At 50.5% G+C, this 26,455-nt stretch overlaps 1 protein-coding gene across 3 annotated transcripts; it reads right to left on the bottom strand.

Annotated features, from left to right (window-relative positions):
• Nucleotides 1-11,339: 11,339 nt before the first annotated feature.
• LOC144108899 (uncharacterized) lies at nt 11,340-25,857 on the bottom strand. 3 transcript variants are annotated; one of them, XM_077642139.1, is made up of 7 exons: nt 25,512-25,857; nt 20,245-20,367; nt 19,144-19,350; nt 18,009-18,281; nt 15,432-15,659; nt 14,462-14,730; nt 11,340-12,440 (listed from the first exon to the last, which is right to left on the bottom strand). In XM_077642139.1, the coding sequence occupies exons 5-6, from the start codon at nt 15,657-15,659 to the stop codon at nt 14,491-14,493; spliced, it is 468 nt and encodes a 155-aa protein (XP_077498265.1). In that variant the 5' UTR covers nt 18,009-18,281; nt 19,144-19,350; nt 20,245-20,367; nt 25,512-25,857; the 3' UTR covers nt 11,340-12,440; nt 14,462-14,490. The 3 variants fall into 3 exon arrangements, with proteins under 3 accessions (XP_077498265.1, XP_077498260.1, XP_077498266.1); XM_077642134.1 differs by having other exon boundaries at nt 19,144-19,696; XM_077642140.1 differs by lacking the exon at nt 20,245-20,367.
• Between the last annotated feature and the right edge of the window lie 598 nt (nt 25,858-26,455).

Here is a 26,455-nt window from a genome sequence, read left to right on the forward strand (position 1 = left end):
GACACACGCTGGCTTTCACCCCCTGCGCCCGCTACAATACAAGTAGCGTCCCGGCGCTCTGTCTCCCTGAGACCGTCGCTCATCTCGCGACACATGGGGTCATTTTGCTGGGCTTTCAGCAGCTCTTTCCGGCTGAAAACGATTCCAGTTACCCCAGAGGGGGGCCTGGTCTCGTCCCCCTTCAGGTTTGCAGCCAAAATTCCGCTCGCGACGGCGTCTCCGAGGCGCTCACGCGGAGCTTTGCCTCTCGCCCGCTTTGCGAAGCACTGCTTGCCTGGTTAGCGGAAAGGGTTAGCCCGTTTGCGGGCTCCCCCTCCTTGCCGCCCGGCGGCTCGTCCGCTTTTTCGCCCGCTCCGCCTGCTGGCGTCAAGGCACCGCTGGCGAGTGGGGCACGGGATAGCGCGTCAGCTACCACGTTCGAGCTCCCCTTTCGATACTGCACCGAAAAGTCGTAATGCTGTACCAGGAGAGCCCAGCGCGCCAGCCGACCCGCAGGCTCGCGGAGCCGCATCAGCCAACTGAGCGCACTGTGGTCTGTCTGCACCACGAATTGCGTTCCGTCAAGGTAGACGTCGAATTTCCGCAGTGCAAACACGATGGCGAGGCACTCATTCTCGGTCACGGAGCAATTCCTCTCCGAGGGCAGCAAGGAGCGGCTGGCAAAGGCCAGCGGGTGCCGCACGCCATCGAAATCCTGTAGGAGAACTGCTCCTAAACCCAGATCGCTCGCGTCAGTCTGGACTACGAACTGTCTGGTCAGGTCGGGTAGCCTGAGCTGCGCTGTCTCGGCAATGGCACTAGACAGGAGGCGAAATGATCGCTCTTGCTCGGGCCCCCATCGCCACGCGGCAGTCTTTCCCAAGAGCTTGGTCAAGGGTGCCTGCACGCGGGCACAGGACGGGATGAACGACCGATAGAAATTGGCTATTCCCAGAAAACGGCGGAGGCCGCGTGCGTCCTTGGGCGCGGGAAACTCGAGTATGGCTCGGAGTTTGTCCGCATCGGGCTCAATGGAGCCCCCGCCCAGCATGAACCCTAGCAACTGAACTCGGGTCCGCGCTATTTGGGCTTTCGCAGGATTCAAAGTCATCCCAGCAGCCCGTACCCTCGCGAGCATGCCGGCAATGTGGCCTAAGTGCTCATCGAAGGTTCGTGAATAAATCACGATATCGTCCAGGTAGCACATGGCATGAGACCATTTAGCTTCCCATAGGACGCGGTCCATGAGCCTCTGAAAAGTCGCAGGACCATTGCAGAGACCGAAGGGCATGCGAGTGAACTCAAACAGCCCTCTGTGGCACGTGAACGCGGTCTTAGACCGGACAGAGTCCGCCATCTGGACCTGTAGGTAACCTTTGGAGGCATCTAGCGTGGAAAAGTACCGCGCACTGCTCAGGTTTCCTACGATTGAGCTGATCGTCGGGAGCGGATAGGCATCCTTTCGAGTCAGCGCATTCAGACGGCGATAATCCACACACAACCGGTGGCGCCATCTTTCTTAGGCACCAACACAACCGGAGACGCCCAAGCGCTGGACGAGCGACGGATAATGTCCGCCGACAGCATCTCATCCAGCAACCCATCGACCACCTGCCTTTCCGCAAGGCTGACGGGTCTGGGGTTGCACTTCAAAGGAAGCGCGTCTCCGGTGTGGATCTTGTGGCTCACTAGATTAGTAAAGCCAGGTTGATCCGTGAAGAGCTCATCGTACTGACGCAACAGTGCTGTCAAACGAGCCTTCTGAGTGTCATCCAACGTTACCGCAAAGGCGGACAGCGGATGTGGTGCCTGGTCGTGCCGCGCCGCTCGGTCCCAAAGGGGAGCGTGAACGACGGAACGCTCGACACAAGAGCTTGGCCCTGGTCGCTGAGCGTGGCACTCTCCGAACGCCTTCACTGCGCAGGCAGTTATTGACGCCGGTGGGCAGATGAACAGCTTCAGCTGGGAAAATGGTCCGTCGCGATAGCCGCCATTCGCAATGTCCACCACGATCCCGGTTTTCAGGAGAAAGTCCCTTCCCAGAATCACGGGCACACTGAGGCCGGGGAGGTGGATGAAACGCGTGCGTCTCGTCCGCTCTCCCCACCTGACAGTCAGCCTCGCGGCGCCAGCCGAATGGGCTACGCCTTTCGCAAGGTTGAATGTCGTACAGCAGTCCCGCAAGCGCACCAAGTACTTTTGCAAGTGGGACAACACCTCTTCACCGAACAAGGAGGCAGTGGCTCCAGTATCCAGTAACGCCAAAAATTCAAGGCCAGCAATGGTGACCGGAATAAACGGCGCGTGCGCATTAGCAAGGCAGCTTGCTCTGTACGCTGAGGGGATTAGCAAGGATTGGGCCGGTCGTCCCTTTACGACCGACCTGCGCCGCCGTTTCCCTGCCTCAAAGGAGACCTGGTTACGGGGCATTCTCTCGCTAAGTGCCCCGTCTCTTGACAGCGGAAACAGCGCACACCGCCGCGAGCTTGGTCGAGGAACAATGGCGCCTCTCCCTGCCTGGTTCCGCCCGTTGCACGGCCAAAGGGCTGGCTGATTCGCTGTGCGTACGGGCACTTGGCGTCCCTGGGCAGGCGGTCCAGAAAACGGTGCAGCGCAGGCTGTCCGTCTCCTGTAGGAGTAGGGATCGAGAGCTCGTTCGCTCAACTCCCATACTTCGTTTTGCCCGCTAACGGCTGCAGAGGCAGCGAGTACGGGTGGTCGCCGATTGGGTGGGGGCATGGCCCCTCTCCATGCACAGCGTGGCTCGAGGGCCTCGCTTGCCGGCAGTGGCGGACGATAGGCGCGCGCGGCGAGAATGTCGCCTTGAATGCGCTTTTCCTCGGCGGCCAGCTCCTCAAAATCTCGGAACCGGCATCCGCGCAGGTATGCCGAAAAAGTCGGATGTGCCTGCCTGATCGTCCTTTCCACACGTTCCTCGTTCGAGGTTCTGGGCTCGGCGATTGAGAAAAGGTCCTCCATCGCACGTACGTACTCCAGGAGTGACTCATCCGGAGCCTGTGTACGGAGCTCCAACTCTCGCCGCATCCTACGCTCATAGTCAGCGGGCAGGAATTCGCGAAAGAATGCTGCACGGAACTCCTCGAGAGTCGCTGCCTTGGTGGCCGGAAAGCCGATGCCACCTAGCTGCGGTGTCAGTCAGTGCTGCGGGGATGATGTGTGCAAGCACAACCTGATCAGTGAGACCCATAGCTCTCTGGTAATGGGTGAGGGACTCAAGGAAATCCCGGGCACTGAGGAGGTCATCATACCCGCGGTATGTTGGCATGGGCAACTTGACAGCGGGGTGAGACACCTTCGGCGCGGCCAAAAGCGTCTCAACCGCCCCTGACAGCGACTGAATCATCTGGGCAGCACTTCTTAGCAGCGACTGCGCCCCGGCTTCACAGGAGGCTTGGGCGGGCTCCACGAACGCAGGAGGCAAGGCGCCCAGTTCGATGAGCGGCGCGGTTTCCACAGGGAGCCGGGGCAGCGCCTCACCGTTCCCAGAGCAGAATTGACTGCTCGCGGGGCACGGCTGCTGCTGTGCAGGACGGCCGGTTGCGGCAGTGTCACACGCATCGCTTTCGCACTGGGTGCAAAGCAAGCACAGCGGAGGCATGTGATTGACGGGTGCACCGCAGGGTGCTCCCGATACAGCTCCAATGGGAGCTGCGTGATCGACGTTGGGGGTTGTACCGCCGTATGCCCCAATGGGGGCCGCGGCCAACAACGGTGTTTGGCTATTTGAAGAAACAGCCACCAACGGATCAAAGGACGCTACGACTCCTAAGGGAGCCGACACGTAGCCGCTGAGTGCCCCGATGGGGGTGGCAGACATGGTGCGCAAGCGTGATCGTCAAGGCGACCTGCTCGGCAAATGTGCTATCAAAGGCTAAGAGCCAGTGACTTAGCACGTTGGGCGCCATTTGTGGGTTTCTCAGTAGACACAGGCCACTACCCACTGCGGGTTCGAGCTTCGCGCGAGCCAAGGGCCCCGATCAGCCGTCACCACACGCACCCTGGGGCACCTCTGCGGCGGCGTTCAACCTCTGCAGAGAGGAGAGCGGCTCGCCGCAAGAAACAGGCCTCCAAGTTCACAAAGGAGACGTTTATTGACGCCGTCCTCCAGCGGTACACACACACACTCAACAGTCACCCCGTCCCGGGGCGCGCTCAGAGCAAGGCTCCGGTGCGCGCTCGGGGCAACAAGAGAAATGCGCGCCGCTAGCACGCCGCTGCAGGAGATTGTCCCCGCGGCAGTGCTGTGATCTCTCTCGTGTCGGCCGTTGGGCCGTTTGCGAGAGAGTGGGCAGTCAACGCGAGGTGCGCCTGTCAGAGGTCGTTGAACCCCTGGACAGGCTCGAGCCGCGGCGGATCAAGGACCCACGCTGGCGAGCTCGAGTATGAACTGGTCCGAACGGCAGAGGCCGGCCCGAACGAACAGTAACGTACGCACCTTACGCTGTCTCGGAGGGGTCTCTCTCTCTCTCTGGGCCCCGCTCGGACGGTCGCGCGCCGCGCGACCATCCCAAACGGGTCCCGAATTCCCGCCAGAAGTCACCAATGGCAAAGGCCCTTGGGAAGCCGGGGGCGGAGCTGCGGCCGAATGACAGCGATTAGCCACCAGCCGTCTCTCCGCCGCCCGAGGCGGGAGAAAGGGAAAGAGGGCGACGCGGGATGCCGCGCAGACGCCACGGCGGGAATCTAGCAGGCTTCCCACACTCCCAAGCGCCCTGCGACGGAACAGACCACAAAGTGCCATCGTCAGGTGAGACTTCTTTCTAATCCGTCAGTTGTTAAGGCCTACTGTCCGTTTTCAGCATTTTCAGGTCCGCTGTTTTCTTTTGCGCGCGTATACACCCTAGAAAAAGTAATGCTAAACGCTGTGTTGTGTACTGCCACAGCACTGATATGAATTTTGCACGGACGAACTTGTACCGTTTTCCGACGAAGTGTAATTGGAAGCAGGAGCGGAGGAAACGTAGGATTTAAATCGTTCGCAGTCAGGAAGACGCTCTTCTTTTATAACCCCCCCCCTTTTTTTTTTTGGCGGAGTTAGTTTCTTCACTCATGCGTTTTTTGTTGTCTTAAACAAGCTGTAAAAGGCTGCCTGCCTGTTTCACGTACTTTTTGGAGCGATGCAATGTAATAAGAATAATGCGGGGAATACCCCCATTGTTTCCTTTCCGGCGCTTCGTTTTTCATCGGCATGTGGAAGACGGCGTCACTACTTTCCTTCCATTTTGTCAATGGTTCTCTCAATTCATAGACGTGGCCCGATTGAGAAAGCTTAAAGGAGATGGACACCTACCTTTTCGGTGTGCATTTTCTTGTTGGTAATGACGCGTAAGGCATTATGATACGTGAATTACTACTTGGGATTCTCCTAGGACGGCTAAATAATTGATAATCGCATTTCTGCCTCGTGCTCTTTCGGTTTTAACAATCGAATGAGGACTGTGACGTCAACGTGCGCGTACAGGTTACGAAAGAGATAAAAAACGGCAATAAAATCGCTTCTTCAACATTCACTGTTATTCCGGGTATTGAAGAAGGCTAGCTTCAACCCTGCAGTAAATTAAAACGATTAATCAGCGACTATAAGGACGCTTTCCAACGCCTCACGTGACGCAAAAGCGCAATCTGAGGTCACAGCCACCGTTCTGCTGTTGAAACCGAAACAGCACGACAGAAAATATTCGATTAAAAATTATTATAGGTCACAGGCAAATATCAGGCGGTGGTTCATGCGTAGTATTGTCTTCCGCATCATTGTGTAGAAAAGAACATGCCACTAAATTAAGGTGTCTATACCCCTTTAATGCCTTTAGTGAAGTTCTCACATTGGGTGAACTCGTCAGGGTGTTAGCCGGCCGAAACCTTGGTGCGTCTAGAAACACAGGAGGCTCTCCTCTGCACCGTCATCTGCGATGATGCGTGATTTCCTTTCGTTCGCTTATCATGCCGTTTGAGAACGGCTTTTCGTGTAGAGCTTCCTAGGCTGTGCGGTTTTTGAACGGTATACAGGAGGTCACTGCATGTCGGACTCCGCGAAAATGTTGTGTGATTCGGCGAAAGACCAGTATTTAGGGGTATGTCCGGGTTCACAACACATATTCATCGTGAAGTTGTGTAAAGATCGCTTCGAAATGACACTGCATACTTTGTCACAGTCTTCTTCAAAGCAGTGACCGACTGGCAACGAATGGCTGCTCCCAGGGGTGCTGTGCGAGGCGAGCAGGACGTTTCCGAAAGTTGTGTTTACGTGTGTTTTTAAATGTCGCGCTCCACTACGGTACATGTCAGCCTAAAGGCAGAGGGGGGGGGGGGGGGCGACTACTATACGCGCATGTTTTGCGTGTTTCAAAAATTGAGTACCTTTGAAATGACGTTTCAGAATTTCACAGCCTGTTCTAGGAAGTACGTTGTCCCAAACTTTTAACAGTAACAAAGGTTGCTCCTTTAAATGCAACGTGTTAAATGCTTCTCTTGGCTAGGCTGGTTGTTCGTTCAGCGCATGACGTGGCAACCAATAACGTGGCAGAGCGCTGGACAGACAGGTGCCTGGCGGGCGCACGGTGCCTGAACCAAAACTTCCCTTTGACATGTACCTGAAAATACCCATTTTTAATGCGAAAGCATAACTTTGTTTCAACTGCGGTAAAATGCATTGCAGGAATGCGGGAGCATTGACGCCTCCTCGTTTTTATTTGCCTCTCTTTGCTTCACTTGTCCCTTCTCGTCATATTTTCTCTATTAAGCACGGATTTAAATTCACGCCATGTCTAAATTACCACAATTAATTGTCTTACTTATTGAAGTTACATGAATTGCCCATTTTGGGTTTTCAAACTTGCTGCCGAACGTTGCCCTGGCTCCGCTCACTTTTTGGACATTTTTGGCTCTATTTAATTTACTAATGAACTTTTGGAGACAATTCTTTATTCGACATCAACCTCACATTATCCTCTTTCCATTACATTCATCCCTTTGGCACTACTTCTAAGCTCCTCACAACTGCTGCGGACACGATCATGTCCACATGACCTAGTAATGCTTTCGCATTAATAATATTTTCGCCACAACGTCACTGATTAAAGAACAAAACGTTTGTGCAGACATTTGTTTTCAACTGCTGTATTTCGGCACCGTTCTCGGCACCCGCTCAGGAGGTATATATGCATATATCGGAACGCTAGCAAAGGCAGCATATCGGCGGCCTGACGACTGCGCGCGTGCGGTCACGTGATGTGGGTCACATTTTGCACGGTGCTGCAGCAATTTGATCACATGACCGTCCGCCATCTTGAAATCTCGAACGATTAGGAAACGTTAGAATGCGAGTAGTAAGAGACACGTCTCTTAATAGGCTGGTGCGACAGCCTCTATTGGGTCCACTGCGCCACAGAAGTATCTGGGGTTGTTTGCGACTACAGCGCCGCCGCAAAGCAACGAGACTCCTTTAGACGGTCACGACTAAAGCGAGGTACCTTCCATCTGCAAATAAACGCAAGTTTATCGTGAAATTTAAAAACAAACGTGATTTCAATAAGCTGACCACGAGAGCAGCCCTCAGTGACGCCGGCATATTGAATCGGTACAGGCGCCGCTTATAGGTATTGAAAATCACCAACACACGGCAGGATGCACGCTGCAATGCTAACTCAGAGAACACTGCCGGTGCCGCAGGAGGAGTATGCAGAAGCGGTGATATATTCTCTAAATTTTGTTTTTTGCAGCGATAGCTCTATCTCCCGCGCTTTTTCACAACACGCGCCGACCGCTTAACACAGCTTGCGCCGCGGGTGTGTGAGGAGGAGCGCAGCCATCGCTACGAATCAGTAGGACAGGAACGCCACCTGCGCGCTAACCAGGCTAGTCACAGTCATAAATATGGTCGGTGAGAGGGAGCACCAGCTGCTGGCCAAGAGGACAAGGGCAAGCACAGTCAAAGCTGCGGAGACAAAGTCACAAAGTAGATAATCACGGTTTTTGCCGGCCGCTTTCAGTAGAGGGCGAAGAGTGTAGCGAATTCTGTGACATTGTAGACACGGGTTTCCTGAAAAATGTATAGGACAGAGGACACCCGCGTCCATGAGAAAGCATCTGCCGCGGGTTACCCTTAAAAATGCCGCGATTTTCGCAAGTATCAAAGGTGCCAAGCAGGATGGTGTTCTGTATTTCCACGGCCGGACTGTAGGAGAGAGTCCGCGAAGCTCGCTCTTACTTCCCGTCTATACCGGCCACGTTACTTCGTCTCATCTATCTCATCTTCGCTGTCCCTGAGTTGTTTCTTTTGACCGAAACGGCAGTTACTCACGCCCACGGCTGCAAAGGAGTCGCCTCCTTCGTATTCCGCCGCATCTGCAAAGGTTGTGTATTCCGAGCCTTCTAGCTTGTCTTCGAGGACATTTGGTTTTGCTCTCCTCTTGCCTTCGTAATAAGCAGGGTGCATGTTTTTTTTGGAATGGGTTTAAAAGTCAGTAATTTTCTCAATTCGATTAGTAACTTTGCCCGCGCGTTTCTATTCGGGATTCTGTCATGTAGTCTTAGGTTGCTCAAGATCTTCCACTCCGCTGGTGTGGTTGCGAGCCTCCTTAATTGTGCAAATATATGTACCTCCCATATTCTCGTGGTGGTGTTGTAGACCCCCAGTTTAAGAAGTCTTTCCGTAAAGGTGCAGCGGGGCATCCGCGTGGCTGCTTTATAAGCCTGCCTTATGATCTCCTCTATTTTAGATGCAGCGATGGCGTAGAGGTAGAACATCCGCCTCGCGTGCAAGAGGACCGGGGTCCAAATCCTGGTGCCGCGCAATTCTCCACCGGGTTTAAAAAAAAAATCCGCGTGTTGATGGAATTGCATAACCAGGCCTGGAGTGCGGCCTGATCTCGGTGACGAAAAACGACAACGCACTCCCTCACCAGAGCAGGATTTGGCCACCCTGGTGTAGTACTTGGCCACAACCTTCTATGATCAAACCAATTAACCCTATTTTAGATAGCCGGACATTATCACGTTTTATGGAGCTGATAAATTACGCCGCCACCTACTGGCTTAGCACAAGTTCCTTCTCTAGAGCGGTGGGAGGCTATAATGGCCAGCTCATACGCGTTGACGTAAGTGCGGGCCACTGAGTGGGCTCACAAGGCCGCCAAGAGCAATTACCACTAAGGTTCAGTGCTGACAGTAAATGCTGTCTATACAATACAATCCCTCATGGCTCAGTTCGGGGTTCTACTCAGATGTATGACAGTTACTGCGCATTTCCTTTCTACAAAAAAAAAACTATTTTCAGTTTCATCTCATCCGTTCTTCTGTTCACCCTCGGCGCCGTTGAGGTGTTGAGCAGCAAGCAAGAGTGAGAAAAGTTACTGCGTTTATCCTTTATCATAACCATTTTGCAAACTACACAGCTTACTCGGAGCGCAACTGTTGTGATTTAATAATTTAATATAATTAATAATTGCCTTTGAGGAAAGGAAATGAGCAGCAATTCTCACATATCTGTGGACATGCGAGCCTGGTTTCGCCTCCACCCCGGGAGCCGCGACAGGGTTCGAACCCAGGAACTCCGGCCCAGTTCCTGATAGCCCTAGTCACTAGGAAACGCATCGCTTTCCAAGGACACCTCAACCATGCCCTAAAGAAATGGATGACGGAGGTAGTTTAATAAGGAAAAAAGAGCTACAGTAGCGAGCTGCAGAAAATTCATCTGAAAGTGAAGAACAGCGTTCAGCGAACCGTTGCACCAAAACCTCTACCTTGCCCTACTAAATGCTGTCACTTCGCGTTCGTGGCGTACAGTCTTCTGCAAGAAGTATCGAGGTGGAGGACGGATATTTCATTCACTGACGTTCAGATCGCGTCAGTAATTCTAAGATTGTGCTCAGTTTAAAATTATGAAGCCAACTTTCACTGTAATGCATAACGCAGTGTTCCCCAAAGCCGTCACGACGCGAGTGTACTCCACTGAAGGATAAAAGTCTGTCTCATTGGCATCTGATTAGCTACGTTCGGCGGCAGCCGCAGTCACGCTAGCTCAACAAACGTTCATTTCGCCTCTATAGCTGAACCTCGGCCACTGCGTTTTCTGTTCCTGGTGTTATCTTTGTAAACTTGACATAACATCTTTGACCCTTCACCACTGTTTAGTTTATAACACTTATATAATTTTTATTTCTTTTCCAGTCTTGAAGCTGAAGCTTGTCCTGCGCTGGAATCCTCACACTGAACCGAAGCACAAGTCCCTTCCGCTAAACACGCCATGGCTACTGCAAAGCCATCCGTGTTAGAAGAACGTACGCCATTAACCCTGCGCTGCACCAGAAGTAAAGCGGCACCACTGTGTAGGCTGGTTCGACGTGTCGCCGAGTATAACAAGGTTCTCTGGAACGTACGCCTTGGGATAAGAGTGGAAAATGGCCTGGGTGAATTGGGCATCGCTATTGCCCCGGGAATCGTAGTCATGGACCCTTGGGAAGACCCAAGTATTGACTGTGAAAGCCTAGACTTCGCCATTATTTTGCAGGTCGACGTCCTCGCCCATCATCACTGCATTGTGGCCGTCGAGCTGACTTTCTTTGTAGCGAGCAACCCTTTCCTCCTCAGCCTTCTTCAAGACATGTACAGCGTCCGTAAGGTGACCATCTCAGATGTACCGTGCTGTGAAGCGAAACTTCTTGAAGCCCTAAAGAAGCTTGCCAACCCCTCGGAGCAGAATTATTCAGACGCACGGGAACAATTTTTCTGCTTCTCTGTCAGACTGCCACTGTTTGTACTCCCTCAGGAGCAGAGCAGCATAACCCTTACTGCGCTGGATGTCGCCGATCTGGAATTTAGCACCAGCTGCGCACGACAGTTGATAAACATACTCTTGCAGAATAACACCATAAGTGTCTTAACCGTCGGCTCCTGCGTGTTCACTTATGACTACGTCGACCTCCTTCATGGCTTCGTCCTCTACCTGCAGAAACACCGCTCGCCGCTCAAGAAGCTGAATGTGCGAACACCCGAGGCCAGCATGCACGCACTAGAGTCTCTGGTCAAGGCCATTGCACAAACGACGACGCTAGAACAGTTGGCCATTGATATGGATATCTACGATGACGAAGACTAAGCCCTCTTATCCGAAGTAATCGCCCGGAACCGTACTCTGCGTACGCTAAGTGTTACGTGGACGAGAAACTGCCTCGTGTCCACCATCTTCTACGGCTTCGACCATCTCTCCGGACACGCAGCCACAAGGATCGAGCCTTGGCTGTTAGCGCTGCCAGAAAACGCTACACTTTTAGCGCTGACCGTAGACCTCTTTGGTTTCTCAGAAGAGGAGTGCTGCGCGTTTTTTCTCGGCCTGGCACTCAACAAAGCTCTTCAAAATGTCGACATAAGCCATCTTCCAGTATGCGCTGACCTCAGGGAGATATGCCAAATCATTCGTGATTCCCGCTTGGTGAAGGCCATTCAGATTGAAGATCACCACCTGAGCATCGGTAGCCTTTCCATGCTTCCCGAATGCCCCGAGGCGACGTCCCTCACGGTCATCTCTTTCCACCTCAACAATTCAGAGATTTTGCGCGCAACCTTCGAAATCCTCGCCTCCTGAAATCACTTGAGTTCACTTCGCGTGTGCGTGCAATACTGCTTCCTTGATAAGATCCAGTCTGCCATGGCGGCCTATATAATGGAAGCAAGCACACTGAAGGAGTTAGATGTGCGAAGTGTGCGTCTACGTCGATGTACCCGAGGTCGAAGACCATCAGCATGACCCTGACACCGAAAAGCTTCTGGCGAAAGCGCTGGCTTCCAACGTCAACCCCACCAGAATCACACTCAGAGAGCTGCTTCTGAGCGAAGACCACTGTGAGTTCCTTGCGAACGCTTTTGTCAACAGCCAAAATCTCTCCGCGCTCTCGTTCGCGGTGCCAAGCCGCGATAGCAACACTGTCTTCTTGCAGACGCTGGTGTCGGGCATCGAAAGCAATCACCACCTGCTCCGCGTCGATCTTCAAAGTTGCAAAGGCCGTGATGCAGAGCTCGTCGTTATCCGGAACATCACGAGGCGCAACGCCAGCCTCGTCGCCAGAGCAGCCCGCTTCGTGACGGGTGACACGATCCTTACAACGCACGCGCGGCCGATCTGGTGTCGGGACATGAAAGGATCCTCCGCATCGTTCAAGAAAATGTTGGCGTCGAAGCCAGTGAAGCGTCGACAATGCTGAGGCGCGCCTTGGGGCTTCAATGTTTGACGGACCTCGACGAGCACATGAGACTGGCTGGCGTTGTCAAGCGACGGGTGCAGTGCATCGGAGGACTCTGGAGCTCCGTGCAAATCGACGACCTCAGGTGCCATTGCTGGATTCACATCCGGACATTTCTGATTGTGGCCGACGTTGTGGGCGCTGACTGCTCGTGAAGCTGTGACCGGACCTAGTATGGAGATCACCTTGAACGTTGTTCTTTACCTGGTTTGTATGAAAAAAATACACATGATTTTAATTAGTAAACATTTGTCTCGCTTGCATGTGCGCCACACTTAACACTGGGGGGTTATGTATGAAATGAAGGCCTCGAATCGGGCTAATGCCCACGCATGTGTGGTTGTGCGCACTAGACTTAATTGCTCTCAGATATATCAAGTGATCATAGTGTACAACTAGGTTACGAAAAGCATGACATTGCGGCACTACACCTAGAACGAGATCGAAATGCATTCTGACCCGCAGATGGTAATACAAGTGAGAACTGACTGCACCTCGAGAATAATTAGACCGGCAGCGCACCTTCTCACATTTAAAGAGATATAGGTAACGTGCAAAAAAATGCGGACAAATTTTGGATAGCAAATAGTCAATAAAATAAATATAGTGATAGCCCGCAATGCTCAAAATCTCGCAACCCTAAATGTGCGTGGCATCCAGGCAGGGAAAGGACCACGCTTAATGGTTGCATAAAAGTGGATTTATCTGATCATATGCTGTGGCAAATACACCGCTATTCGCGTAACCTGCAAATAACTTTCAAATAACGTTTATTTCTTAATTTCTGACATCTTCGGGCGAGTAAGACTTGATGACTTAGACAGCCACAACTTTTCGTCTCACAGAATTAGTAATTATTTTTTTCAGGCATTTATCTGTTCACAATAATATGTGGAGACCTTCAGTGCCCTATTCAGTAGACATGACTTGAAATTGTATACATGAATTAATTAAATCATTAAGAAGATTCTAGTTAAAAAGACTCACAACCAAGCTTAACCTCGTTCATATGTGTCATGGGCGACAGCCATGATATCAACGAATATGTCGCACCACAGACCTGTTTAGATCAGTGTATCAAGAGCTTGCGCGAACAACCTTCGTGGTCTTCTTTTTGAATGTCGGTTTTTTTAGCTCCATCACCAGAGCAGCTTCGTTTCGAAGTATGAGTATATCCTGTTGCCTATGGCCGGAATCTTGGGAACGAAAGCATCGCTCATGAATCCTAGCGTTTTTTACCAACAACAGCACTTCCAACTCATGAGACCGGAACTGCGAACTGAATGGTTCGTACATCAAGATTTGGCATCAATCAACGTGCGGTGACTCTGCGAAATGAGAATTATGAAGCAGTTTTGGCGCTGGCGCACTTTAATAGCTATGTCGGCTGCTTAGAAAATATGTCATGCTAATGCTGGTCTCTTCTTGACGGCAATTTTCAACCAGAACGCTTTCGAGGAGTTCGCACGAAGCTAAGTAGGGTGCCAAGTCGCCGCATACCCTATTCTAAAATTCCAACAGTGCAGCATACTGAAAGCATGGAGATAAAATCACACTGAAATAAAAACAAAAAACTTGCGAACAGAATCCATTCGGTAAGCCACCAATGAAATTATTTCCACACTTTCTAAGAGATGCCTGTCTTCAAGATACAGCAGTTTCTGCTCAGTGCAAATGAAGGCTTCCTTGTGCCAGATGGAAGTACCTTCTCATTACTGAACGTTACTCTCCACTTCCATGTGTACTGGGCAATTGTCAGCAACACTGTAGGTTGTGAACGCCAGTGTCAAATGTTCCGCATGTGTGATCAGTGGTGCTCGCATTATTTTATCACTATGAAATTATCTTCCTTCTGGCCTTCATCCGTTGTTTGCGCTTCGGGCAGCTACGTTTTCAAGGCGTATGATAGCAGCCCTTATTGAAAGCACTTCGTTTTTGGTTTTTTTTACAAAGGGCATCTGTTTAAGCCTGATATTGAAAATTGGGTTGAAAAAAATGAAAATTGGTTTTTGCCGAAAGAAAATAGCTCAGTATCTGTTTCGCATATCGGCGGACAGTAAACTAAAATTGTGTACTGTACCGAGATACAGAATCTAAGGGAGATACAGCATCGCCCTCACACTAACCTTTCCCCACAAAACAACTAGCACGAAAAAATTGGATATCTGATAAGATGCGATGTCAGATGACCCTTTTTCAAATTAATCCTACAACAGAAGACCCACCAGCAAGGAGTGCCTCCATAGGTGACGTGTCAGTAGCAAGCAATGCTAGCGCCACTGCGTGAAAGGCGCCGTTCCGAGTGACTCCTTTGCGCCGCTCTGCCGTGTAGCGCTTGTAGAGATAGACCACAGCGGCGATGTCGCCCCAGATCATCTTTAACATGCGCAAGATCACGAGCACTGCCAAGCTCAGATCGCAGACCTATACGCAGGCCCCGAGTATTGTCACGCACGAAGTTCCGCATGTGTGGTTCGTACTTCTCGTGGTGCATCTGAAAAAAAGAGATGGCGCACAAGCCGATGCAAATTGTCGATCCTTGGTGCAATGACCATACAACGTGATATTTTTGAACTGTCACCTTACTTCTGTTCATTGGTTACAGGAACGTTATTGTGCAAATGACTTGATTCTCTAAGGTAGACAAAATGACTGGGTATGTGGGTCTTATACCTGCCTGGACAAGGATCATGCCTCCCGATTAGGATCTATAACGCTGTAAACAACAATGATCGTTGTGCTTAGCACAACCACGGAGCCTTTAAAGCATGGTGTGCGTGTCAAATACCGCAAAAGAGCAACCATTAACCCTCAGCTTGTAAGCAAATATGTACACAGTGCGTGCAGTGTGTGAAGCTCAGTATGTCAGCATCCGCATCCCCCGATGCTCCTTGAGTTAAAAGCAATTGTTCCCTGCCACCTCGGTTTTACTCAAGCGCAAGAACTACCGTGACATTTTTTATTTCTTAGCACTGAAAGTGAAAATTTTGTCGTCGGTAGGCGCGTCAAAGAATTCAATCCTCGCTTAAACTCCGTTAGTTTCAGTTTGTGCTTAAGAAGAGATTGGCGTAGGGCCGAATTTTTACTGTCTGCAGCTTAAGCTGTTAGCGCAGAGATTCTCTAACCCGGTAACCTAGCATGCATTGCGCAAGAAAACATTCTCCGACCACAGTGGTGCATATATATATAATATACCTGGATAACCTCGGCGTGCTCTGACATGGCCAACATATCATAGAGATATGGGCACGCCTCGAAGATGTCTTCCTTCGACCGACCCGACGGCTTCCGGCACCACGTGGGAAGTGTACAGGTCTCCGAGCCGTATAGGTACGACAGCGTGCGGGGCAGGCACACGAGGTACTTGCTGTAGCCGTCGTACGAGTACAAGAACGCCGCCATAGCAAAACGGTCTCGCATCATCTGAAGAAGCAACCAGCGCAGCATGGCTTCATTAGGTAATGCCAAAAGAGCACCACTTATTCAGAGGGCCGCAAAGGTTACATCTCTCAGCAAAACTAAGTAGTTTTGCTGAGAGATGTGACTCTCCGTAAAACTTAAGCATAATAGAAAGCAGCAGGACATTCCAAACAGATTGGCTCACATATTTTGTTCAACCCTTCCTGAATGATTGAAAATTCAGCTTCTTCCAAAGCAAGGTCGCAGTACAAACGTGATATCACAACAGTCTCTGTAAAGATAATCTCACCAGGATAGCTTCCAGGTAACAGGACAAGAAAATCAAAAGCAACGTTTTGGGCCAGTTGGCGATTAATTATCATTTCAGTTCTATACTGCATTCTTACATGAAGGCACAACTGACCAAAAGGAGACCGTAGAACCGCCAGTATTCGTCTGCATTTGAAGGAACAACAGGGCCGTACATAGAAATGAAACCCTTTTCTTATTTGCAAGAGGGTACAGTGGATAGACTATACGGGGCTATTCGTCCGTCTCCCCTTCCTTCTGTCTTAGTCTGCGGTCCTTCGCATTTCGCCTTGTCCCTGTGATAAGCCTACCCTTGTTCTTTCCTATCCTACGTTCTCAACCCATTTGGTAGAGAGAGGCTTGTAAAGTACATGGCGGTGGTTCCAGAATAGAGCCCAGGAGGCGGGATTCCTATCTGTCGACGTCGTGTCTCCGGGAGCGCCGTCGCTTAGGGTGGAGACAACCGCGTCGTTACCCCTTTAGCGAGTTCCCTTGCGGCGCCCGCCATCATGGAGCCCGACGCGCAGGCAGCACATGGGCAGAGCGCAACTGCCTGTCGAGTTCGAGGCGAAGAAAGGCATGCCGCGCTGAGATGATGATAACGTTTGTTGTGCACGGTTGGCCCTTTGGCCTAATATGAAGAAAAATATATTTAACCATCGGCAGTGTAAAACATAACATAAGCATCCTATAATTTGTATTTGCGTCGACACATGCACCTCAAAGCGGAGCATTGCTTACTTAGAAATTAAACTAGCTGTGCACGCACACATATACACAAAGACCCAGAACAACTAAGCGATAAACTCAGTGGCTATGTACGCGCCAATCAACTGTGAACCTCGCAGAAATGGTATTACTTGCACAAAAACACATGAACTGACCTTGGGCTGTGTCTCAATAGATTTTTTGCCAGAGGGAGCAGCAGACGTTTGTCTTCTCTCGGAAAAACAAACAATCCTCAGCCATGTGGCGAGCGTTTCGTGAACAGGGCCACACAGCCCTGAGCGTTTTGCCCAAGAACGCCGCGCACACGTCTCTCCCACCCGCAGCGATGAAGCGTGCGGAGCCCAATGGCCATCGCCGCTTGGGAGGCAGCGTTGACCACTTCACAGAACGACACCGCACTTCCGAGGGGGCGTGCGCAATCAGGCACCCTAAAACTTTCATTTAAGCAGCCTCGCCAAAGGGACGAAAGTGGAGATTCATAAAAAACCGATAGTCATGCTGTGGCGTAACGATTAATTTCCTTGTTGCTGGACGTCGAACGGACCTTTTCAAGCTTTTTCAAGTCCGCTTCTCAAGCTCACTTTCTTTCATTTTCTTTTTTATGCTCAAAATAGCTTGGAAGCAGATTATTTAAGATCGCTCGTGGATTCGTGTTGTCATTTAGATAGGAATTTTGGATGCGTGAGCTAACAATACCATTTAGAGAGATGCAAGACGAGCTATTAGCCCTACCTAGAAGCTGTCGTTTTATGCCGTTGAGAGTTCGGAACCACCCATAAAAGCGAAAATTATTTACAACTCGCAAAAAGTTCTAAGCTGCTGTAAATAGCCATCCAAATGTAGCCGTGCTGCTATATGACACGTTGCACTCGAATTATTTTGAGCGCTTAAGTCAAGGCTTCCGCTGGCACTAAGTCCGGCTGCAACGTTGTCGCGTTGTGAGCGAAAAAGCAGATGGCCCACTTCTCACATAGGTCACGAGACATTTTGATGTCATCACAACGTGCTCGACCTGTCAGGTGGCAGCTACATTAATCACTGGTCGTGAGAGATGGCTGTGTTTGAAACAGCTACCACGCCATGTCAGGTTGCGCGTCACTTAACTCCTGCAACTATGTGCCAGGAGTTATATATGAGGACTTCCCGCTCTATATCAATCTAAAGCACATAATGACCACGTCTGCGAAGCGATACGCAAAGAAGACTCCAAGCCGCTGAAGGGGCTCATTAACGCTATCGCGTCATATCCTCGAGGCGGAGCTTCAGTGTTTCCTCAAGCCTTTGCATGTAAGTTAGGTCTAGAAGAGCAATGCGAGCCAGTTTTGCCACTATTACCGCTATCTCCCAGGCCAGCAGGGGACCACTCGCCCTGAACGAGACGGCCAGCCACACCGTGTAGAGCAGCCTGGTCAGGACTAAGACGGCAAAGGATGCACTGTGCCTCCCCTTGTGTAGCGCCTCGAGACTCAAGTGCAGTACAACCTCGGGGCCGGCGAGGATTTAAGACTCGATCACAATCAGCGCTGGCACCTTCAGGTCGGTAAACAGCGGCAAGGTGGACTGTCGGTGGCGCATCATCCCACCCAGGAACACTACAAGAGGCAGGCCCTGTAGAAGTCGCAATAGGCGTGGCAGATGTGCAGCGCTGTTCCAGGGAACTGAAGTTCCCAATGAGAATACATGCAGGGCGTCAAACGAAACCGATGTTCTGAGTGGAAATCCTAACAGAAAGTGACGGACTGCGTAGAGTTCAATGAGAACAACTGCAAGGCAGAAACTCACCATACCTAAGTGTCACCTCAACCACAGGATATTTAGCTTGCATGCTAGCATTTCAATCGTCGTCGTACGTGGCTGTTATTCTGTGAAACACAGGCGCCTTTTAAGACGTGAATGAGTAAAAATGAACCACTGCAAACCTAAGATTGATCCAGATTATGTTTTCGGACAAGGTGTGCAAGAAAAAAAATTCTTTGCTGCTAGCCTGCGCGCTCTTCTAGCCACGTCAGTGTGTTGACTAGGGCAAACAATTCGGTATCTTTACACAAGGCTTCTTCGATATCTGCAGAGAAGCCTTCTTTGTGGTGTATTTTTTCTCTCTTTTGCAGTCTTTTTTTTTTCAGGAGATGAGAAGGGTATAAATTACAGAAATTTGAACACGGTATTGGTGACGCAGCTAGGGGAGCGGCAAGTCTAAGGTTGTGAACAACATGACACAAACAAGGGTTCATGGTATACGCGTGCACTTCAGGTCGCATTGTAGGCCAGAAACTAAAGGCGAAATAGTTAATCAAAGTCAAAGATGAAAAGGTGAGAATACTGCACTAAAAAACTGTGAGTACTCTTATCAGGATATCAAGCTCTGGCGGTGATGCACTTAATTCCACTGCGTCATAATCTAGCGCAGCGTCCACATGTGTTAACGCGAGTTGGCAATAGTGGTGCGCTTTCCATGCCAGAATGAACTCACCGCGAAGGCGATGGCGGATGCCAGGACTGTTGGCGTGACGGCCCCGTCGAATTGCAAGGACATCTTTCCGTCCAGGCGCACCATGTTACCAGAGCATCCTTCGGTGCGATTACTCCGTTCATCCCGGACCATACAGCAGCGCTTCTGCAGAGCCCACAACGCAACCTCCATCTTGCTGTCAGCTCCAGACAACCCCTCCTGACGAGTCTGCGGGCAGAAGATGACTGCTTTTGGGACAAGACCATGCCCTTCATCGCAGTCCTCGTAAATTCCGTCGAAGACAGTCTGTAGCGCACCCAGGCTTTCAGTGACACCCACTTCCATACAAGGCGTGGAAACATGTGACGACCCTCCCTGACACATGTCGGTCATGACTGGCACGTCCATGCTTGTGTTCCTTGAGTCCAGATGGTACGGCTTCATACGGCAGCGAATTTTGAGCAGATGACGGCAGGGAGGGGGGCACTAGAGTCTTATCCACTTTCTCTGGCACTCGTCGCCGCTCGCACACCGACTGAGCCTCTTTCCTCTTCTTCACTGTTGTTGTTGCCCTCTGTTGGAATGGCACATACCGGCGGTGGAAAATTTGCGGGGTAAATTAACTATGGAAAGAAATATTTGGGTGTGACGATAAGAGACCGGAAGCGGGCGGAGTGGGTGAGGGAACAAACGCGGGTTAATGACATACTAATCGAAATCAAGAGGAAGAAATGGGCTTGGGCAAGGCATGTAATGCGAAGGCAAGATAACCGCTGGTCCTTAAGGTTAACGGAGTGGATGCCAAGAGAAGGCAATTGTAGCAGGGGGCGGCAGAAAGTTAGTTGGGCGGACGATAATAAAACATTTGCGGGAATACGGTGAGCAAAGTTGTCATATAACAGGGTTAATTGGAAAGACATGGAGTGCCAAGCCTTTGCTCTGCAGTGGGCGTATTCAGGCTGATGATGATGATAAACTCAAACACGAGGTATATGTTTACTCACTTCTGTTAGGTAAGCATCGGTAAACTTTTTTGGATTCAAAAATAGTTTAATCTAGAAATGCATAACGGAACAAATGAACCTACATTACGCAATTATTTAATAAGGTACAGGTACGCACACTGGTTTCAGAACGAGACTCCTGCAGGACGTTTCCACCAAAGGAGAGGAGAACATGAATACAAGGATGAAGCCCTGATCGAGCGAGGGGATCGCCAAATAAGTTCTTCTCCGAGACGAAAACCTGCGGAAGCATAGGAGAAAGTATTCAAGTGATTCAGGTTTTTAACTTCGTTCACAAGGGTTCGACGATTGCCACAAATATACAGTCTCGAAAAGATCGTGAAGCAACCTTGCTCGTTCTCTTATGTTTCATGGCAATGCCTATGCTTGAAACCATTCACAGATATTTTTCAGCGAATGGTACACCACTTTATTTTACATTTTTTTTAATTACGAATCCAGACTGCCATGTTCGCTTGCTGGAAAATGACACTTTTATCTAGGAGGGCTTTAATGTGGGCGCGGCACATCGATGTGTAAATCTTCGAGCCACTTACCAGAGCACTGCTGAACCTGCAGCAGTGGTGCAAATCGGGGTGGGGGGAGGGGGCAGGGGTTCCTGGCCCCCCCTCTTCCCTTCGCTTAGGGCGGGGGGGGACACGGCATCCGAGTGCTACCAGGATAAGAAATTCAGGTGCTGAGGCACACCATGGGATCAGCTTGTTGCTGTGTCATGTAATGTAACATGTAACAATATTGGTGTAATGTTTACGGCATGCATGGTTGCTAAACAGCATTGTACCCCCTGGGACAGTAGACACCACAATAACAGCAGAAACCTCCGTAACGTGTTTACCATTAGATTGCGTATTTGGAAATTCCTGTGATCACATTGACTTCACCTGCTGGCACACAGGGATTTGTGGGTCCTATCTTCACTTGCATTGATCCGATCTTTCAGTTCTGACGTAAATTGTGTCAGCTGTAGAAATAACTGAGCATTCTATAACTGATAACTTCGCATGCACGGTTGCAAATGCGTGGCCGCATAGGACTACTGCGCGTGCGCAACAGGCATACAGCCTGCGTCAAAAATGTACATCCCAAGAAGTTTGCTTCTAGGCTGTTTAACGCGGCTCCCTAGAACATTTAGCAGTCCAAAGCTTGGGAGGATTGAGAGCATGAAGCCATTCTTCTTTCGAGATGTTACGGCCGCTGCGGATGTATAACTAAGCACGCTGCAGGCCTCGCAAGCAAACGCTTTGGGCTGTATACTTTTGACGGGGGCTGTACGTTAAACTGCTATACTTCTACGCTGGTATGTCTCCTGAGTGCTATATCGCTCTGTTGATGAACTGAACATAACCACCAGAATGCAGCAGCAAGAGCTTCACATACGCGTTTGCCAGCGAGAGCGCCTAGAAAACAGGCGGCATTACGAGAAATTCGGGGTCGGGTTCAGAGGGAGGCACTTGTGAAATATCTGCCGTGGTGAGCGCCACCACTAGTCTTCCCTAGCGGCCGTCAGCTCTGTCTGGTGCTGTAGTGAAATCACGCTTAGAATGACTTGGTTTAGGAACGCCCCTTTTATGAACTGTTAAAATACTTATGAAAAGCTTCATGAGGAATCCTAAGTACCTGCTAAAACTAAGCGCTCAAATTATCCGATCATTGTTTATTTTCTATAAGGAAAAAATTGCTGCCCAAATCAATGCGCTTATTATCCCTGAAATGCTACGACATTTATGAGCTCGTTGCAGGGCTGACCGCGTCGCAACCAATGTGGAAGCACTAAGTGCGCTACATCTCTAAGAAAGCCGCGTTTTGGCGGAATTGCTCGGCCAGCACTGCTCTTGACGCGTTGCGAGGGTGCGTGGAAGAAATGGTGCCGCTGGCATTGTAGAACAAGTGGCCACTTCTCGTTTGTTGCCACTTTGTTTCGATACGATCTCTATAAGTTGTTCCGTCGATGTCGTTTACAAAGACAGAATCACTCAAAAAAGACACGAAATAGTACATGGAAGCACTGTTTTCTTGAATGTCAAATTTGCCTTTTCTCTAATTGTGTTGTCTGCTCATTACAGTTTTTTTTAACAAGGCGGGTTCTGAAGATGGCATTTGCGTTTCCGGCTTCGAATTTTGTAGCGTGAGCTACACTGGCCGAGGTTAAGCAGTTTCGCGTGGTTCCTGGAGAGCCGTGCTGCGCATGCGCGAGGAGCAGTGACGTCACAGGGCGCACAGCTGGCGCGCCGTTGCCCGCACCGCGCGCGCCTCACCCGTAACAGCCGATGCAGAGGCATTGGCACCGGCGCTGCCCAGCTGTGCGCCTCCGTTGCACAGTAGCCATCTGACGCTGCCCCGGAGCTGCTTAATAGCGCCTCTCATTTTGTGCGCAAGCACACAGGTGTCAGTGGGAGTGTACATATAGCAGGGCGTTTGCCAGTGTGGTATAGCCATGAAGAAGGAGAGCGAAATTGCTGCTCAGCGGCAATTGATGCTCAGGGGATCAGCGTAGCTCACGCTACGTCTATCCTGGCATATTCGAGCTAAGCCACTGCTAATTGGCTGACTGGAGGCGTTTCTTGAACCCAGCACCGACAGCAGATCCGACGTGGAATCTGATACGATAAAGTTATCGGTCAGCTTCTTCCCCGTGACGCGCTCGTTGAGGGCGAGGACGAAGCCGACATACTCCATGTACACTTCGCTCTCGGTCCAGCGTGTCATGTCAGCCGGCGTCAGTACGCACGGCTGCGGCTCGGCGTACATAGGTTCTTCTTCGCTTTCTGACATCTTGTCAGTAGCAATGCTTCGACGTTCAATGGCTAAGAGCGCCTGGCTTCCCAAGCGACCACCAGACAACGAATCGTCTTCCTCGTGACTCATAAATCTGCGCTAGTGATAGTGTTGATGGCGATAAGCCCAATCGCACTAGAACTTTCTGGCGTACGCAGCTGACTTTATCTACGAAGAATTTTAAATCCTCAGTAGAGATACTTAAATTCTCGTTGCGCATTTTATTATTTGTAAAGATGCGTAAGGCATTATTACACACGGATTACCACCTGTTAATCACGTACGACAGCTAAACAATTTATACTCTCCTTTCTTTTGCGTGCCGCTTCGACTTCAACAATCGAATGAGGACTGTGACATCAAATTGTACTACGCTAGTCATGTGAGACACAAAAAAGTTTCCGATATAACCAGTCGCGACGGCTCAGTGTTTAGGGCGCTCAGCTACTGAACCGGAGTACCCGGTTTCGAACTCCACCGATGTGGGAGTGTTTCGATAGAGATGAAACGCAAAAGGCGCCCTTGTGCTGTGTGATGTCGGTGCACGTTAAACATCCCCAGGTGGTCCAAATTATTCCGGAGACTAGGGCACCTCCTTCCTTTCTTCTTTCACTCCCTCCTTTATTACTTCCCTCACTGCACGGATTAGGTGTCCAACGAGATGTGAGACAGATACTGCGCCATTTCCTTTGCCCCCTTCCTCCCGCCCCCCCCCCCCCCAAAAAACAATTTTCAAGCCATCTGATGCTTCCTCAATCGTTGTCATTCCGGCTCTTGAAGGAGGCTGGCTTCAACACTGCAGTGAATTAAACGATGAAGCAACGATTTTAAGGCGATTTTTCATGACGCACGAGACACAAATATACTCTGACGTCACAGCCATCATTCGGCTGTTGAAACCGAAACAGGACAACGGAAAAAGTCGACTCTAAACTTTTTAGCGGGCGTAATCGAATATCACATTGTGATTCATGCGTAGTAGTGCCTCCCGCATCAATATAGAGAAGAAAACATGACACCAAAATTAGGTGTCTATACTCCTTTAATGTTGCACTTATCTACCATATTATACAAGCACAGATTGATGAGTGCTGCCTGTCAGGAGGCTATGCTGGCTGCACGCATGTCGAGTAGCGACTTCGCCGAAAGTAAGCGACCACCCGCGGCGGGAGCGGGCTCGCAGCCGAGTGGCGGCGCTGCGGTCTCCGGCGCTGGCCGCTGCTCCCGTGTACTTGCAACCATATAGTTACTTAGTGAAGCCTTGTAGGTAAGCTGGCGCCTTTTCACTTCATCCACCATGGACGCCCGACGCATGCTGGGAAGACAGATGCCGGATTGACATCTAGTGCCCTGTTGACTGTGTCTACTGGTCCACAGCAGGTGGCGAATTTCCGCCTCTCCAGCCGGTGTGGATTATTTCGGGCAGTCATGAGGGAAGGGGAAACTTCGCGGGGGAATGAGGCCGCGTGTGCGTTTCCTTAAAGGGGATGCTAAGATGGGCTGAGCGGAGCGGGCGTTAGAAGGGTGCCTTGTGAGGGATGTCCGGACGAGGTGTCTGAGAGAGGGTATAGTCAGTGTGCCCTGCTCGGCAGGCTTATTTTCGAGCTAGGGCGTCGGTGCGTAGTTATGTACCTGGACCTTCTGTACCTGTATCTCAGCAGAGAGGGCACGATCTGGTGGGGCGCAGCCTTAGCAACGAGTGGAAAAACAAGCAACTAATTAGGCTTTTAAAACTAATTGGAGCCGTTCGAGAGGTTAAATTTGGCTTTTGTTCGTGATGAGAAAAACCGATTAAATTGCGATCTTGTCTGATGTCCGAAGAAAAAACAACGCCACTATTGTATTTTCGTCAGCAGCTATACCGTACCCTCAATACTGCGGCATCCTGCCTTCGTTTTCTTTGATGATGTAAGCTGTTTGCACTATCCGTATAGTCCTACACTTCAGCGTGCAATGTAAAGCGTAAGCCGAAATACATAACACTTACCGAAATTTAATTTACATTACCCTGATATATTTAAATTTACCAAATTACAAAATGTCGCACAAAATATCCTTGAAGGCGACTAAGAGGTGTGCTAAGGTAAATTGTTCGAGAGAATGGGGGAACATCAGTGTGGTATCACGATTTTAACAAGCACCGCTTTTACATAATCGAAGAAACCAGGAAGGGTCGATGACGATTACCCAAGGCTTAGACGAAGTGTTCACTTTGCCTTTTCTTTGTCTTCAGCATTATTGACATGGAATTAAAGGTCCGTGAGCCCACCGTACAAGTGTGCCTGTGTGCAGCCTAACTACGTTCGTTTCAAACTGCAATTCATACGGTTCACCGGTTCGATAAGGACCAGTAATTGTTTTCCCTTGCTTTAAACACCAGGCGCTGTATTTTTAAATCTGTTGAGGGTAGGGTTATTCTAGTGCAAACAACCACCCATGCGTTGGCATAACCCTATTCGAGGCCTTCATTTCATGCATAACCCTCAGTGTTAAGTGTGGCGCACATGTAAGCGAGACAAATGTTCACTAATTAAAATAGTCGTTATTCGCTTCATAATAACGAGGTAAAGAACAACGTTGCAAGCTTACCTCCAAACAATGTCCGATCACAGCTTCACAAGCAGTCAGCTCCCAAAACGTTGGCCACAGTCAGGAATTTGCGGATGTGAATCCAGCAGTCGTAGCTGAGCTCGTCGAGTTGCACTGAGCTATCGCGTCCGCCGATGCACTGAACCCGTCGCTTGACCACGCCAGCCAGTCTCATGTAGTCGTCGAGACCCGTCAAACATCGAAGCCCCAAGGCACGACTGACCATCGTCGCCGCTTCCCTGGCATCGACGCCAGCATTTTATTGAATGATGCTGAGGACCCTTTCATGTCCCGAGACGAGCTCGACCGCGCGTGCGTTGAAAGGATCGTGGTCACCCATCACGAAGCGGGCTGCTCTGGTAAAGAGACTGGCGTTGCGCCTCGTGATGCTGCGAATGACAAGGAGCTCTGTGTTACGGCCTTTGCAACTTGGAAGACCAACGCGGAGCAGGCGGTAATTGCTTTCGATGCCCGACACCAGCGTCTGCAAAAAGGAGTTGTAGCTATCGCGGCTGAGCACCGCGATCGCGAGCTCGGATAGATTTTGGCTGTTGGCAAAGCCGTTCGCGAGGAACTCACAGTGTCTTCGCTTAGAGGCAGCTCTCTTACTGTGATTCGGGTGAGGCTGAGGTTGGATGCCAGCGCGTTCACGAGAAGCTTTCCGGCGTCAGGGTCATGCTGCTGGTCTTCGAGTTCGGGTTCATCGACGTAGGCGTGCACTTCTAAGTCCTTCAGTGTGCGTGCTTCCATTATATAGGCTGCCATGGCAGCTTGGATCTTATCAAGGAAGCAGTTCTGCAGGCACACGCGAAGTGAAGTAACGTGATTGGAGGAGACGAGGATTTCGAAGCTTCTGCGCAAGATACCCGAATTGTTGAGGTGCAAAGAGCTGACCGTGAGGGGCGTCACTTCGGGCATTCGGGAAGCATGGGAAGGCTACCGAT

This window comes from Amblyomma americanum, chromosome 1 (assembly GCF_052857255.1).
Source record: "Amblyomma americanum isolate KBUSLIRL-KWMA chromosome 1, ASM5285725v1, whole genome shotgun sequence".
Taxonomy (NCBI): domain Eukaryota; kingdom Metazoa; phylum Arthropoda; class Arachnida; order Ixodida; family Ixodidae; genus Amblyomma; species Amblyomma americanum.